We start from the raw sequence: 17,346 nt of genomic DNA, 5'->3' as shown, positions 1-17,346 counted from the left end.
GCTCTGTTCCCAGTCAAACTTACATAAAGCCGATCCTCTCACCAGTTACACAGACAGACTGTACGTATGACGAGCACATTTGAAAGGAACCTGAGAGCGGGTCTGTGCAGATTCATTTGCGTTTGATGCAAGTGAGCACCCCTGTAGAGACGAAGTCATTCAGCCACACGAAGCAGGATTTTGGTGAATGAGGAAGCAGGTACTGGGGTAACACTCAGACTGGGGAAAGTACCACACAGTTTTGTACCATACAACCAGCAGCTACTCGACCTCTTCTTGAAGGTCTACATGCACGCTCATGCCTGGGAGCTTTCTTTGAAGTGACACAAATGAGGCCAGTGTTTACGGCACTATTTTAAGTACTGTACTTTTGTGTCCTTTATAGTGCAAGTTTTGGGACTGCAACTTTTTCATTACCTACCTTTAGACTTCAATGGGGGCTTTAATTACACAGAGAGACTGCAGCTGACAGGAGACAGGAATGGATTTCGTTAAAGGAACGTTAGGCCAGGTATCAGTTTTGATGTGAAAAGCTGCACGTAGGTCCTAAAACGTCTAAATATGTAGTGAAGAAAATTAGAATTTCATACTCTAGAATTTACTATTGAAAAGGGCATCTTTCAGTAGCTACTGATATAGCACTAAGGGTGTAAAAAATGGTGAAAAAACACTGCGAACTTGTCATGTGAGGAAAGGACAGTCTTTTTGTGTTGCCAATCTACCTCCACAAAGTCTTGTCAAGCTACTTTAATGTTTGTTAAAGGCAGTTTCATGCTGCTTGATTGTGTCTGTCACTGAAAAGATATATTAAAAAATTGGTTTACATTTCTTTGTATTAAGCAGAGAACTTCCCATTGTTGACCTCAAACTGACAAATTTATCTCATCAATTAATTGGTAAAAGCTATCAAACAGAAAAAAGCATTAAAATGTATAAAATATTTCACAGCACTCAACTATCAAGTAAAAAGTCACAAGTCTTATCTGCTTACTGCACAGATGCAATGGTTGTTACAAAGGTAAAATTACATCTGTTTTGTCCATAAAATACTGAGCTACCATTTTGTAAAACATAACAACAGATCAACAGGATATAAGAACCTGTCTACAGCTCTTTTAAACCGTATGCTTAACACTAATACCAACTCACCTACTGAACAAAGGCTGAACCCTCATTCTAGTAAGCACAGAAAAAGCTGAGGAGTTAAATCTTTCAAAACTGTTCAACAATGCCTGTTTTTTTTGATACATGGCTAGAGAGATAGTACCAGCATTATGTATTTTTGATGCAACTGAAATCCTAAGCAGAATGGGGGGGAGCGTGGGGAGACAGAGAAGTTACTTATTCAGATGAATTGAATAAGCCGTTAAGCTAACTTTCAGCCACAAAAAACAGCACTGCCACGTGCATCTGAACGATCGTTCATTACCGATCATTACCCTTACCCAAACCAGGGTAAGGGCAAGACTTTAAATCACTGAGAATGACATATATACTTCCATACATATTTCTACATATGCCTACTTTGCAGGCTACAGGCTGTTAGTGCAGCCCCATGCCTACGGTGGGAATCTCTGACTGATTGCTGTGCAGGGCACATACAGCTCCCAGCCGCCCTGAGCTGGCTCTGGCAGCGAGCACTGCCAATGCCAGCGGGGCAGGAAGGGCTCCCTCCGACCCTGGTACATGGACTGAGCACCAACAAGCCTCCTTCAAATGCTCAGTAGAGACCATAGTAGCTACATGACAGCCGCTGCTGTAGAGTACATATGAGCCCATGGATATCGATGTCAGGTTGTTGGGTTTTTTTGGTGTTTTTGTTGAGAAATGAGTTAAGGAATATAAAGCCTCATGTCTGAAAAATAAGAAGCCCACCTAAAGAAAGCATTTAGTAATCTAAAAAAAAAAAAAAAAAATCTGTAAAAATGTTGCAATTTAAATAAGTGGATAATAGTAAAAACAAAATTAGCAACTTTTCTGAATCATAAAATATTTAATAAGGTATATTTGGGGGGGGGATATATTGTATATAAAATTTCAGATCACAATATGAAGCGATTTGAACCCTCTCCAAGCTAGCACTGCCTTCAATGCTGTGTAGATGTATTGCCACTGATACAAGACCTACTAAAAGCATACAGTTTAACTAATACAGAAGTGGCTTTTTTATATGAAATATTTTTTACACAACTAGAGTGTCTTGAATACCCTCTTTAAGTGCAAAAAACACAGATCACTTTACACTAATGCAGCAACAATGCATTCATATTGTTCTCATTAGTCATTAGTAGTCAACTTGCATAAGATACAAGAAAAGCACAATGAAGCTCACAAAAATAGACTAAAAATCAGCCTGTTCTTGCAAAAAAATACAGCATAATGGAAGAAAAAGACAAAAAAGGATTATGCACACCACAGAATTTGCTGTTCTTTAATCCAGCTGGCTTAAGTGCTGTTTCTGTTTTTTTGCTGTTTTTTGTGGGTTTTTGTTTTGGTTTGGGGTTTTTTTGTAAATCAAACCACATGGACCAGGCACAACTAATATTCAGGAGGCAGTGTGTAGCTAAAACTTCACTAACTTTTTGTCATCCCCACAATTTATTTTCCTCTGTCCTGAGGTAGTTACAAAAAAATAAATCATAAATTAAGCATCAGCTAGGCCAGTAAGAGCTGAGGCTTTTCTTTTTTTTTTTTTTTCTCTTTAAAAACTATTTGTTAACTGGCCAAAACTACCCTTGATGTTAAAAGACAGCTGAGAATTAGAGTTCTCACTACACCAAAAAGATGGCTATGAGGGGAAGAGGGTTAGCTGCTTCAAAATGTGACAACATATTGAGTCCCACCAAGCTGGCTGGTCCACTGTTGAATTTCCCATGTTTATTCTCCTTTACTGTCTATAAAGTCACTGGGAGAAGTACTGAAGGATCTGAGCACATCATCGTCCTTTACTGTAACCAGGGAAGAACTGGTCCAGTAGTGTCTGAAGTATCTTGTTGGGAACCATGGTGTAGCCCTTTCCCAGGTCATAGCGGCAGGCAGGGCAGGTGAAGACTTCAGCTCTGAAGGAGCGCTGTAAACAACTCTAGGTCAAATAAAGACAGAGAAGTAAATTGTGAGAACTTTGTTTTAGACTGACAGCTTGACCAGCAAAAACTAAGGAATCACTATAGACCAAAGATGCAATCTCCTGTACTACCAGAAAAAAGGAAGTCATTACCAAGCCCTTTGGCACCTACCTCTGCCTCTATGACTAAAATGTCCTGACAAAGGAACTCTGCTCTGGGCTGGGATGTGAAACAGTGAGGTTGGGAGGAGTTAAAACAAATCACTACTAAGACTTCCCCTTCATTTCCACTAGTGCCTTCCTGTGTACCACAGCCATGTCTGCAGCTTCCTTCTAGCTTCCTGGTTAGATTGCTACAGTTTTCCAGACCTTCATTTCAAGAGGAAGGTGAGTATACCACGTATATTGTTTAGGTAACAATTTCCATCTACCTCACTGGATGAGATTCAGTTAAGCCTTAAAGACATATGTAGAATAATACAATCTCTAACACATTAGCATCAGTGCTGCCCTCCTTACTATGTTACCACAGGCTGCAGATAGCCCGAGCATGTGAGCTGAATATCAGAAATTTATCAGGGCAGATCTGTGCCCAAACAGCAATAGCAGCTTACTATCAAACTATTCCTTACAACTTTAACTGGATATTCTTTTGTATTTGCAAATATTTACCGACATCTTCAAATTCTGTGCTTTCTGAGTTTGTTGCCATTCAGCTTTCTCTTCTCCATGGTTTTCCAATTTCTGTAATTCTAAATAGTAACCCCTTCATAATACTTTTTATGTTTTTTAAGGAGCCATAATCATTCTATGTCTGCAGGCCATCCATAACAACACAGTGATTTTTAACTGGAGTGATACATATCTTCTTGAACAGTGAACTTGCATTATCAGATATTGTACTGGGATGATAATAGTCTGAGTCCTTTTAGGCTCTTAGGCAGAAATACTAGGTATGGCAGGCACAGTTCAAATATGCACAATTCAGTGCATGATTCTATACACACTCATGCCACAAAAATTAACTCTAGTACAAACTGGATTCCAAACTCCTTACACTATATCCAACTGATCAAGATTGTAAGATACACAAGTTATAAATTGAATTCTGTGGCCCTCCTACCAAACACAACCAATGCCAAGAATAACAAGATAACATAACTTACTCTAAATAAGCCCAAATAATTTTCTTGTATTACGCTGCATCTTTTCAATAACTCCTATTAAGAGTGTTACACAATTATAAAACCTGGTTTTATTCCTTAACTAGGTAAAATTAAATTACTGTTACTGTACCAACATCTAGCTCCTGGACCACACCAATTCCTAGCGTAATTCCACTGATCACAAAGGAATGACAGCAATGGTAAACTTCACTCATTATGTCTATCAGGAACTATACCAAACGTACTTCCACTCTTTATTACATAAAATTAAGGTTACACAGCAATCACTGAACGCAAACTTGTTGCATGTTTTTGCTCAGAATGTTAGGCAATAATTATTGTCTTTCTAAAACACATATGGCTTTGGTGACTGGTGTCTCAGAGCCAAGAAAACAGCCCAGAGCAAGACCGAGTTTATTCTTACTTTACAGACGTTGTGGAGGCACTCTGTTGTCACTGGCTGGTAAACCAGCTCCTGGCAGCAGACACACATAAAGGATTGTTCCAGTTTCTTCAGAAAATTCTAGTGTAGGGCAAAGGAATAAAAAAGACAAACTCTATTACAGTTCTCGTAAATGCCACTTATTACATAAAGATGAACTTCCAGAAGTTCTTAAGTCCTCCATATCCATGAGTGCAGCTTTCTAAAAGTAATCAGGAAGCAGGTCTGTAACTGCTTCATTTCCCTGCTCTTCCACGAATCAGAGAACTAATGTTTTAAAGATTATTTAGTGGTTTGTATGAGTATTGTTATAAACAAAATGAAGCAGAGCGGAGGGCCCCTCATGCCTGATTCTTAGCATAGGTCAGAAAATTTAGTAATTGTGTTTATTAACTGCTGCTAGAAATTTGCATGTCCCTGAAAGAGCTCTGCTTCTCTGCCAAGGGAACTTCTTCTGCCTAAAAAAGCCACTTCTGCACCTCCTCCTGTGCTTATGGCTTATGGGTAGCTTAACGGCTGCTTCTCTCCTCAGGCCAAATTCTCCGCAGTGTGTAAATCAACCTCCCTGGTTTTTAATCTTCTCAGTACATCTCTGAGGAATCTCAAGATAAATTTATATCAGGTGTTTTACACACACTAGCATGCTTGTCTCTGGCATGTCAGTGATCTCCAAGTATCTCAAGAATACAAGCTTGGGTATAGAAAAAAAAGGAGATCAATGGGTAATCAAAATATGGTTCTTTGTAACAATTTTTATAATACCAGATTTATCTTAAACCACATTTTATTTAGTTAAAAGGGAAAGTGGTTGTTTCAAGCAGAAAGGTTTACATTTCCACAGTAGCAACCCAAAGCTACCTGTGATTCCCATTGCTTTCAGTGGCAACCAAATGGAAATCTCACCAAAATCATGGGTAGGAATCTGTAGAAAAATGACTTCTCAGTAACTCAACCGCTTTTAAATTACTGTTTTCTCCTTTTTACAAACACGTATCTCTATTGCTTGTCATCATGCACAATTTTAAGAGCTGAAATTCCTTCTAGTCATTATAGACACTGGATAGAAGACAGGTTAACAGTGAATAACTTTACACTGTCAGTTCCTACACAAAGTCAACTGCAACAGCATTATAACAAAAACTAGTACTGTAAGTGGAAGAACAGGGAGTTATAGATGCTTTTTCTGTTACAGAAGCACCATAAATAGCCACTGGTAATTCTCAAATAAACTAATTATGTATGTCCATTTTTAGATATCCATTTTCCAACCAATGGTTTGTTTTCCACTGAGTTGAGTTTTACGAAGTTATTTTAACTTCTTAGTGCCTTGATTTCTTCTGCAAAACAGCTAAAATAACTATGAACTTGACATTGTTAAGACAAATTATCACTGAAAGACATCATATTTCAGGAGATATTCCTTTCGTGGACTTTTTTTATACTAGTGTCTATAGTCTCTTCAATCTTGAGCTATTCTTGCTATTTTTTTTGACATTTAGGGGGAGAAAAGTATTTTCTCTGTTACTTAAGGTTCCCTCTCTACAGAGTGGGATAATCTAGATTTGGATGAAAATAGTTTCATTTCATATCTAAATTTGAAGATGACGGTACTTCTATCTTCTTAAACAAAGCAAGCAAGCTGTATTTTCTGTCATAAAATTATTTTCTGTCTAAACAAAAAGTAGTGACTAGAACCATCTTTCTTCATGTCTGACTTCTCACATCAGCACAGCACAAAAATACATTTATAATTTCAAAGAAAACACGCTCCCTTCAAAAAGGAAAAGAAACAAAAAGCCACTTCTAACTTCAAGATGTTTTTTGAGCAAGAAAAAAATCTCTATTATGCAGGTGTAAACTGAGCCATCAATAGCGAGTTGTACAAGCAAGGATTATTTTCTTGAAATCAACATCTTACAAATAAAAATAATGCTAGACGCAGTCTGTATCAGCAAAAGTTCAAGCAGCAAATTCGGTTTTAAGAGAGACTCAAGATTTCTCCTAACAGTCTAAAGAAAAGGTGAACATTAAAAATTATGCATGCAGCAAACATACTGGTCCTTCCTTAAGAGAAGCAAGTACTTCATCCCACAGTTTCTGGTTCATAGAGTCTTCTCTAATCAGCCATTGCTGCTCTTGCGTCAGCTTGAAAGCCTCTCCTTTCCCTCCATCTCCCATCCTCATGGCTTTGGGTGTATTCGTAGGTTCCTCTATACCTGCTTAAGATTATGACAATCAGATGCAGTAACAACAGAGTGTTAGTCTGAACTAATAAAAGGGGAAGACAAAACTGTTTCTAGAAGGCTGAAACATGGATTACACTCATGAAATGCGGCAATCAAAGTCCTACTCCAACTCATACTGTTCAGCGTTGTTTTGGACTGCACACACAGTTGCCCAGAAGACTGTTCATTTTTCTACAGAGCTTAAGAGAAGAAAACCCCGTAAGAGTAGTAAATAGGATAAGTTCCCTACACTACTACTTAATTACAGACCATGTACTTATCGGTTTACATTAGTATTCCAAATAACTTCACACTTCCGCAAAGTTTTCATGCTACTGGATTAATAAACATAACATGACAGACTTTGCTGATGAATGTTAAAAAAGTAAAAAGAAATACCATCATCAATTGTCCTTTTCTGGTTTCCGTTACTCTGACTGGTTGGCTCCTGTTTCACAGTTTGCTTTTTAACCTTATCTTTCTTCTCCTTACTAGCCATGGCTTCCAAATAACCTTCTGGATACTAAAATAAAAAAGGACAGATTTAAAACAAAACCCACTGGCATACAGGAATTCCCAAATACCAACAAGACTAATTTCTAAAAGACTTCAAAACCCTGTGACTACATATTGAAATAACAAAAAAATAATTTTTAAAACGCTACATGATGGAGAAAACATTTAAATTAGTATTTATTATTAAGAAAGTGTGGTCAAGTGAAAGAATCTAATCCAGACTAGACTGTATTAAAAGGAACCCCATATCCATATCTATGCCCTTACAACTATACAAATCAGTTAGGCAAAGTTGAAGATCATGGTATCCTGCAAGTTATACCATTGCCTTGTTGAGAAAAGAAACAGTATGTTAATTCTTCCCATATTTCATGGATTCTGCAATACCCAAGTGCTCATGGGTCAGTTCATTTCTGTGCTGAAATACACTACCTATACAAACTCCTCAGTCACATGGAGAGAAAAATACATTAAAATGCACAGGTTTTTTGATTTCTTAGACTCAACTATAACAATAGGCGCTTGTAGAAATTCTTTCCAGCCTAAGGATCACAAAACTGGATTAAAAATCTTAATTTTCCAATCCATATATGCAAAACAATTCACTGCTAAGGCAGAAAGCTTCATCCACCATTCCTTCTGCTGTGTCACTATTACAGGACTCTTACAGTCTGCAGATAATCTGTAATGTTTTTTGGCATTAAATCCTGCCACAGTGAAGTACAAGAAAAAAAAAAAGGGGCTTTAATTTAACTGATTTCTATTTCTGGAATTTGTTTACTGGAACTGAGAATAAAAACAACTCTGCGAGTCCTGATTCGAACCTGTACGCTCAGACCCAGTTTCTTTGACCGCTCCATTCCTTCTGAAGTCCAAGGTGCAGGCTCAACATCATCTCTCCTCAGAAGATAGCGCCAAACTAAAAATCCACATTTTCCAATTTCTGGCCAATATTTCACCACCTAAAGAACATTATAAAATTACTGCCGTTATTTTATCACAAGCCAAACACATGCATATAGTCATACTTTAACTGTTCAAGAAGAAATGAGAAGGCTAAGTTATACATTACTATTATACAGCAGCTCTTCCCTCAGGTGCAAAATTTTTGTATTTTTGATAAATACAGTGCTCTTAAAAGGCACACACCTTTATTTCAGATGCTGAGAAGTCATTAAATGCACAAAAAGCTAGGATATAGTTGGAATGAGTGAGGAAATAATTTCATTTCCAGGGATAAATATGACTCAGTAAGCACATATAAAGTAGCTTACATATTCAACTTTATAAATTCTATTATGGATTATGTTCTGTTACAACTGCTCTGAATAATTTCATTTCAGTTCTTTGCAGAATAAGCTAAGGCTAAAAAGCTATCATGGAGAAAAAGGAATTATTTCTTTTAAGTAATAATGAAGAATTTGCAATTTAACACATATGAAACTTCTTAAAACAGCTGAAGAAAAATGTTATGTTGCACTTGGTAGAAATCAGGATACCTTGTAAATGCCATCGTATCTGTTGCCTTCCTCTGGGGCATATTTGCTGATCCGCCGTCCTTTTGAACTGCGCACTACTCTGACTGGCTTACCAGCTCTCCAATTCTTAGACTCTGCTCCATTTTTGTCATCCAGTGGGGCATCACAGTTAAGGGCCAATGCCCTAGAAAGAGATTTAAAATCTTCATAAACCAGATTGCTTCACACAACAGATTTTTGAGAATTAATGTAATTAAGTCATATCCATTTCCCTTGTCTAATTACGCTTTATCAAGCGGCATAGAACTTTTTACTATATTTTTTAACAACTGCAGGACTGATGGAAGCAATGAGATCCAGGCTACCTATGTATAGTAAGAAAAAAAATGGGAACACAGAAAATTTTGTTGTCAAGGTTCCAGATGAAAACTCAGCTGATATTGCTAAATAAAACAAACCAATCCTTTTAGATTTAATATTCTTAATTTTAAAAAATAATCCCTTCCTAAATAGCATTGAGGGAATTAAAAAAATTATAACAAAAGACAAACTTTCCCTATTGCTATTCCCCATTAACTGCAGATTTTAAGGCTTTTCAAGTGTGTACACAAAAGCAATTAATATGATGAAAAACACTATAGAGAAAAAAGTACATAGTAACCATTCAGAAAACTCTAAGTAATTTAAATCTCTCACATAATACATAAATTGCCTCAGAGTAGGAGTTAAATAATAGTAGCTAACTCAAGGACAAGCAAATCCCTTTATCCACTAACTACATGAAGACCCTCTTCTAGAAACCTGGAGCAAGACAGTGTGAATACCTACTAGACCAAGCTGCCCTAACGAACAAAATTATTTCTACTACCACAGCCTGATTTGACCAGGGATTGAAAACCCTTCCGAATCAGTCTCAAACCAAACCATGGATCTCAGAACAGAAGACTACGGTTTATAAACAGCCATGGTACGAGTATAAAACCCATATTGTACAGAACAGTAAGAGACAGGCATACAATGCCGACTTTAAAAATGTTTCTTATATAAAAACAAAACTTAAAAAAGGAAAAATATCTGGACAAGCAAAACCAATACTGATTCAACTACATGGAATCATCATAATCTTCAGTATCAAAGTGCTTGAAAACTTGTATCAAAATCAGTAACTAAGAGCAGCACCTTTTCATACTCCTTGCGCACTAACGCCTGCAAAGCTACAAGGCAAGCTTTGCCAGTGGATTTCTCATTTGCTCAGAGCAGAGAAATGCTGAGACTAAGGAGTCCAGCTTTTTATTCTGTTTCCCAAAGCAAGTTTGCTCTATTCACTAAATATGCTTGTAAACCTATTGCTTAAATCTACTTCCATCTTCCTTCCCTCCTTGTTCTTGTTCACATCACGTCCCCTCTCTCTCTCCCCCCACACCTTTCTCAGCAGCCAAGCCAGGCTGTTCCTCTCTCTCCTCTAAGTACCACCAAAAAGCTTGAAAGAATCCCTCTCCACACTGCTTGACAGCAGGGCAGCACATCATACCTAAAAGCAGACCTGGCAAAGAAAAGGTCTCGGTCAATCTCAGCACCCCACAGGTGTTAAGTGGTCAGTTGCGTAACAGAGATTATGCTCTTAGAAATAGAAAAAGATGGAGAACTCTTTGTTCAGGCAGGCTTTTAGAGGACATAAAAACACTTTATGCAGATTTCTAATTCATCTTTTGGACATATATTTTCTTTTTCAAGCACCTGTTTTTGACAAAGCAACACCCTAATTCCTTGCTTTTCACAGAAAACGATGATGGAAGAAAGGGCTAGCAAAATAGGAAAGATTTCTTTTAACATGGGAAAATGAATATGCTTTCTTCCTACTTAAATTGATTTAATCACTGAAGAAGAAACTTAAAAAGAAACACCCAGAAAACTTCCACCCAACAGTTTTGACAAACTTCTCATTGAATTCAAACAGTCCTCTGAAGGAAATTGTAATACAATTTCAACCAGAGACATGACTACTAGCCACACCAGCAATATAGAAACATATTTCATTTGAGGTGCAAGTGTTTCTTTAAATCAACAAACGTAATGCTTGATAAAATGCCTCTCAGCAGCAAGAGGCACCACTGTTTACAAAAGTAGCATGTACAAGAGTGAATGAATATAGCAAAATGTTAGTTTTAAATTAAAGCACTGCAGCCTAGCTCTTTGTTTTGGAATACTTTTTAATTTTATCTTCAAAACTTACCTATTCATGTGTGTTAATGTCTGATCAAATGAATGTTCTCCAATCCTTTTATTGCCAGAAAGATCTCTACCTCCACTCCCAGTGTAAGTGAATTCATCTCCTCGATCCTGTGCAAGAAGATTATCCTCTGTTTAACACTCCAAAGTAAAGCAACTCAATTTAAAAAAAAAAGTGACGTCATTTCTATTTACTCAGACAGAGAAAAACTATACTCCAAGGCATGGAAAGATGTGTTTTCAATTTCAGCGTCACTGTCCTTCTACAGTAGTTGTGCCAGCACAAAGCTACTGGTCTGGATGTTACATATTCACCAGAAAATTCTTATTAAAAGATTGCCTGCCTTAAAAAATTGGACTTTCACACCTTTTAAAAAGCTGTTTAAAAAAAAAAAAAAAAAAGATTTCTGAGGAAGGGAACACATTCTAGCAAGTGGTTACTTGCTCTAGAACTTTCATTTACTTTACAAGAATATCATGTTTGTAAAATACATAATAAATACCTTGGAGGGATCACTTCAGCTTGTGCAAGGGGCTAAGTGCTAACAAGTACAAACAGCTCTGCCTTACGTACAAGGCAGGTGCTTTAATGCAATAATAATCCCAGCTCTTCTGACCTAGTAAGAGCTTAAACTCATTTAGAGTTGCATTTTGTAGGCTGATATAATTCTGTAGTATATTTCCTACATAGAACTTTCTTTAAATTGAAAGAAGGTTGATAAAATCTTTTACCACGAACCACAAAAACAGTCAAAATCTACATACACATAAGTAAAGCCAGCATTACTATTTTCTTTAGGAAACATGTCACAGACGTTGATATTACTCCTGGCAAATTCAAGTATTTCTAGAAAGATACAAATACATTTAATATATCTCTTTGGAGATGCAAATTTTGTATAAAGCATGAAGCAACAGTAGAAGATAAATACTTAATAGGAAAATAATGTTTATATGAATTTTTATAGCAAAAATCTGAACATACTTGTATGCAGTAGTAAAATTCAGTCAATTTCTTACCACTATTAAAAGTCTGACATTATTAAGGATCCAGTGCAAGACTGTTACAGATATTTCATGACTGACAATAGCGGAAAAAGAGAAAGTTAGAAAGAGAAATGCTGGTTGAACAAGGCCATAGATTAATTATAGAAATTATGTTTATTTTATTCTGTATAGGGAAAACCTAACAGAAATTCAGCTGCAGTATTAGAGTATTTCTCGTTCAAAATTTATCTAGACATAATAACAAGCAAGTGCTATAAAGTTTAAAAAAAAATACTCAAAACCTAACAAAGACATGTATAAACTCTGGTATATCCTTTCTTAAAACAGCCTACTTATTCTGCTTAATGAATCTCTAAAAAACAACAGAATTAGAATGATGTTGTACAAGGACAATATATGAAACAACTTCAAAAGAATGAAAGACTGACAAAACAAGAACTATTTACTAAGAAAGGACGTAAAATAAACTGTATAAAATAAGGTATCACAGAATTGAGCTATGCTTATTTTTTCAGTGATTGTCAAGGCAAACAAAATGCGCAAATCACACAAAGATGATTGTGATAATAATAATATGAATAGGGATGGATTTGCTTGATGAATCAGGCCCATTCGAACAAAATCGCATTTTAACACTAAATAAGAAGCTTGTGCCAAGTTCAGAAAATCAGCAAGATGTATCTTGGAAAGTCATGAATTCAGAATGATTTGGCTGTCATAACAAAGAAGAAACTGAACACATGTTCATAGTGTGACAGAGTGGGGAAAACTACTAAGGCAGTTTTTTGATGTACAAACAAGAAGACATAAACTGAAAATGGAAGGTGATTTTTCCCTCTTTTTAGAACATAATGTTGAGACAAATATTGAAATGACATTATATAAGAATGTAAAAAAATAGAGGGAAACCAGAAACACTACATATGCAAGCAAAATGGAGAAAATTATTTACAAGACAAGACAGGTTCTTGACAAACTGTTCTGTTTATCAACAACTAGGTAGAACAATCTTCATGAGAAGAAAGTACTGAATAGACTTTTTTTTGGCACAACAGACAAACATAAATCAAGGACAAATCGCTATAGACTTAAGCCAAAAAAACTCAAGTGAGAAGGCATAAATGCAACAGTATTCATAATTAACTACTGGAACACACTTCTATGGAAAATGGGTTAAATGCAAAAGGGCTAAAAACATCAAATTTCCTATGTCTTCAGAGAAAGACTGAGTGGTTCTCTGGATGGTACTCTTTAACCACAGGCAACCAGAAGACATCGTGCTTGAAGAGGTAGCATGGATATAAGGCCTATGCATACATAATCACCTCTCGAACAGATTCCACACCTGATAGGTTACATTTGCTTCTCTTTAATTATCCAAGTGTTCTATGCATAAATAAGCAAAACTATAAGGATTTGGGGGAAACTGGAAATCCAGGGGAAGGAAAATGGAGGAGAAATGGAACAATTATGAAGCATAATTGTTAAAGGTCAAATAACAAGAAGATGGCATCTTTTAACACCCCCCAGCGTAAGGCAGGCTCATTTCTGCTCTACTTCCCAGCACTACACTCACTTATTTCACATCAGGTGTAGGGGGTGTGGGGGGGAAGCATTCCAGGAAACAAAGACACACAGCTGCTAAAATTGGAGGAAGATGACAGAGATCTTGCCATACATGGCGCTGACCTGGACTGGATGAAAAGAAATGGGAGGACTTTTGAACCTCTGATAATGACAGCAACTCCTAAACAAGGAGAGGAAGAAAACTCAGGAGACTACGTAAGAGCTTGCAGAGAGAGAAAATCTAGAATGGCAAGAGTAAGTGATGCACAGACACAGAGTCCTTAGAGTGGAATAAATGTGGATATGAATACAGCCCATGACAAGTAGAAGTGAAATGGGGATACTGGTAGTCTGGAGACCTAATGGGAGACCTACAAAACCTACTTCCATCATGCTTACGGTGTTTTACTTTGAAAGTGGAGTATGCCAGGAGTATTCACACAGCTTATTATTTGGGATCTTTCGATGAGTAATGACTCATTAAAACAATTTCTCAATAGCTTTGAGTTCTGAGTCTATCTATACACAATGCAGTATCTTCCTACTACCTGTTACAATGTTCAACTGGCAGCCTGCATGCAACCGGTAAAGGTGGAAAGTTACTTTTTTTCTCAAGAGGATCAGAAAGCAGAGCTTAAAGATACTGATACTGCTGTAAATTCTGCATTCAACAGTTAAAGAAAACATTTGGCAAAAGGAATTATTGATGTCTGTATGTTCTTCTTTAAGAAACAAAATAACTGTCAAAAAGGCTATTAAAACAGTCTTATCTTTTCCCTTCTCTCCTCTTCTTTCCTCCTACCTTTCCCCATTTTCTTACCTTAAAATATGTAATCCTGCCATTTCTCTTCTGCTTTCCACAGCTTAATTCAACTTCCTTGAACCAAAACTTTCTTTTAACAGATAGTAAGACCTTTGTTATTGTCTTCTCTTAATGCCTTCTGTATGTCTCTTTTTCTTATGTTGTCTCCATAAAGTTATTTCTTAACTGTCCTGTTTGTAAAGTTTGATCACGTTATATAGCAAATGAACTTCAGCCACAGTAGCATTGACCCAGTATCTCATATTGAGGCATTTGAGTGGAAGATGAGCCCAAAGCTCTAGTATTATAAGCCAGTCAGCCTCAGACATGCAACATAAGCAGATGGTCAGTTATATTAAATCATACTTCACTATTTCAATGTTACATAATCAGTCTTAAGTCTAACAAAAAGATAATGGAGAATGAAAAAAGTAAGGTTTTGAATTCCACCTAAGCGTTCGACCACATTATTTCTATGGGTTGCCTTTATGCAGCAGCTGACAGGGGCATAGCTACTTCAAGTTACTGGAGTATCAGCTATCTCAAGATAGCTGTCAATTATTTTCTTTTTCCATTAACACCTCTGGTATTATGGTCAGATTTCAAAGTCTGGTCCCAACATACACACAAAAACTGCATTTATCAGTTAGTAAAATATGCTATTATGAACACAAACAGATTTTCTAGATGAGCTTCAACCTTCTTTCTGAACAAAAAAAGCAAGCCTTACTGGCTTTTTTGATACAAGAAACCCCAAAATTTCATCAGTTCATCAACCCCTCAATTCATCAGTTTTACCTCAGTAAAACGTGATGAATAAAGGCTAAGATGACAAAGCAAAATAAAAAAGCACTGTCTTTTTAAATTAAGTTATTAAATCCAAGACAAATATTAACTATCAGACAATTACATTTGAAAGGATTTTCTTTCCCTAGTAGTAGGGATACCTGGAACTGAATCATGTCATCATTCATCTCCATTAAAGTCTCACAGGTCTGTATGCATATAAGTGCTGACAGAATTGGTCTATCTGCCCAATTGGCTGATTTATTTTTGATAATTTCATGGTTTAGCACTGCAGTAAAAGGTGCCAATTAAAAAGGAAGGGGTAAATTACATATTTCATTTATGAATCAATAAAAAAACCCTTGCATTAAGTGCAGAGCTTGAATATATCATAATCAGTGTTTCTCAGTGTTCCCCGCAACCGGCCTTGACAGCAAGAACCTGACAGCGTCGTGGCATATTCCACCACAATGAAAACATTTAACCATTTTAGTGTTAGCCAATCTGGATCTGGAGTAAGACAGCTTCAAAGCAGGAAACAGCAGAAGGTGGCTAACAGGTGATGGAAGTAGGTCAACATTTTGAAAAATAACTCCCAAATGAAAATAGTAGACAACTACTGTATGTGCACCACTTTCTGAGGTTTTTCTTTCTCAGTGCCAAAATGGCAGATTTCCAGAACTTTAAACTAAACATTAATATGTAAACAATTCAGGCTACCCAATCTGGATTCATTATCTTCTGCTCCGTTCAAAATCACTTCTGACTTCAAACCAGGTTCACCAAAGATACAACACACAGAAAGCCTTTTCAGGTCAAAGACCCTTTTCTGTAGTGGGAGATTACTTAGGAGATACACAGGTTTTTTAGACAACATTTTTTAATTACAATTATCTTTGACTATCTGTTGGAGATCACTGATTGATTGTTCTTCTGAGGGCAAAAAATCCTGCAATCTGTATGAGTAATTTAATCAGCCTACTATAATCCTAGTTAAAGCAAGGCAAGGAAAATCTTGCCTGTCTAAAAGACATGCACTTACTATTTGACATTCATTTATCTCTATACATATAATTAGAATTTGTTACTTTCATCCTCCTTTTATTTCCTGTATTTAAATAAATGATTACTATATTAAGAATTAATTTTTTAAGTGTTCATGTGAAAAATCTATGAAGTCCAGCAAGAAACTCATGGTTTGACACAACAAAGATTAGCAGAATTATGCTGATCCTTCAGAATTTTATGAAGGGAATAGACTGATTATACTCCATATATTGCACTAATATGACTAATGTCTCTTGAAAATGTATGAATTTCAGAAAGAGCGTATCTCAGTATGTTAGGCATTCACAGACAGAAACCAAGGCCTATGTCCTTGACCTAAGGCACTATTGCAGACAGAATGTTTCTTGGAAAGCATGAAATATAAAAAAGAGCTAAATGGTGCTTTGCTAAGCATTGGCAACATTAATTTCTACTTTTTAATCTGCTTTATCATTCTGTCAAATGGGTTCTTCAATGCTTTAGAAACAACCAGATATGCAAAATCCTGCAAATGAACTTTGGAAAAGCACAGATAGGAGCAGTATAGACACAGATTCCACACCCCATTATGAAAGAAGCTGACAAATAGGCAGACAAGACTACTTTGACAGATGTAGTACTAGCAGTAAAAAATGACAAAAAGCTTCTGTGTAACAAAATAAGGCTTTTCAGAATGTGAAAGTAATTCTGAATATAATGCAGGTACAGAGGAGACAATGAAATTCAGAAAATAATGCACGAAAGGTTTTTTTTTAGTATTAATTAGCATTTTGTATGGACTGATAGCTAACAATATGGAATAACAGAAAAGATGGAGAGGAGACTGTTGCAGAATAGGAGCTGTCCTGCAAATCTGAAACACTGGTAAGAAGTAAGTATTAAAGCTACTGCCCTACAAATTATGTCAATTATGTCCTTAGTATTGGAGGTAACAAGAGCAGACAAATAACACATCTGAGTGAAAAGGAAGATATTTGGCAGCTATCATATAGTGAGATACTCAATTTTTTTCACACT

General features: G+C 36.4%; 1 protein-coding gene across 2 annotated transcripts in view; it reads right to left on the bottom strand.

Moving 5' to 3' along the window:
• Nucleotides 1–1,983: 1,983 nt before the first annotated feature.
• Nucleotides 1,984–17,346, bottom strand: part of UHRF2 (ubiquitin like with PHD and ring finger domains 2) — a 95,487-nt gene continuing 80,124 nt past the window's right edge. The window contains exons 10-16 of one of the 2 annotated variants that reach the window (XM_076361601.1): nucleotides 11,125–11,231; nucleotides 8,913–9,075; nucleotides 8,238–8,375; nucleotides 7,297–7,420; nucleotides 6,728–6,891; nucleotides 4,655–4,753; nucleotides 1,984–3,082 (exon numbers count right to left, since the gene is read on the bottom strand). In XM_076361601.1, the coding sequence (XP_076217716.1) occupies nucleotides 2,936–3,082; nucleotides 4,655–4,753; nucleotides 6,728–6,891; nucleotides 7,297–7,420; nucleotides 8,238–8,375; nucleotides 8,913–9,075; nucleotides 11,125–11,231 (942 nt within the window). In that variant the 3' untranslated portion in view covers nucleotides 1,984–2,935. The remainder of the gene's footprint in view (nucleotides 3,083–4,654; nucleotides 4,754–6,727; nucleotides 6,892–7,296; nucleotides 7,421–8,237; nucleotides 8,376–8,912; nucleotides 9,076–11,124; nucleotides 11,232–17,346) is intronic. The other variant, XM_076361602.1, reaches the window with a different exon arrangement.

This window comes from Aptenodytes patagonicus, chromosome Z, assembly GCF_965638725.1.
Source record: "Aptenodytes patagonicus chromosome Z, bAptPat1.pri.cur, whole genome shotgun sequence".
Lineage (NCBI taxonomy): Eukaryota > Metazoa > Chordata > Aves > Sphenisciformes > Spheniscidae > Aptenodytes > Aptenodytes patagonicus.
This window is presented reverse-complemented; position numbering and strand designations above follow the sequence as displayed.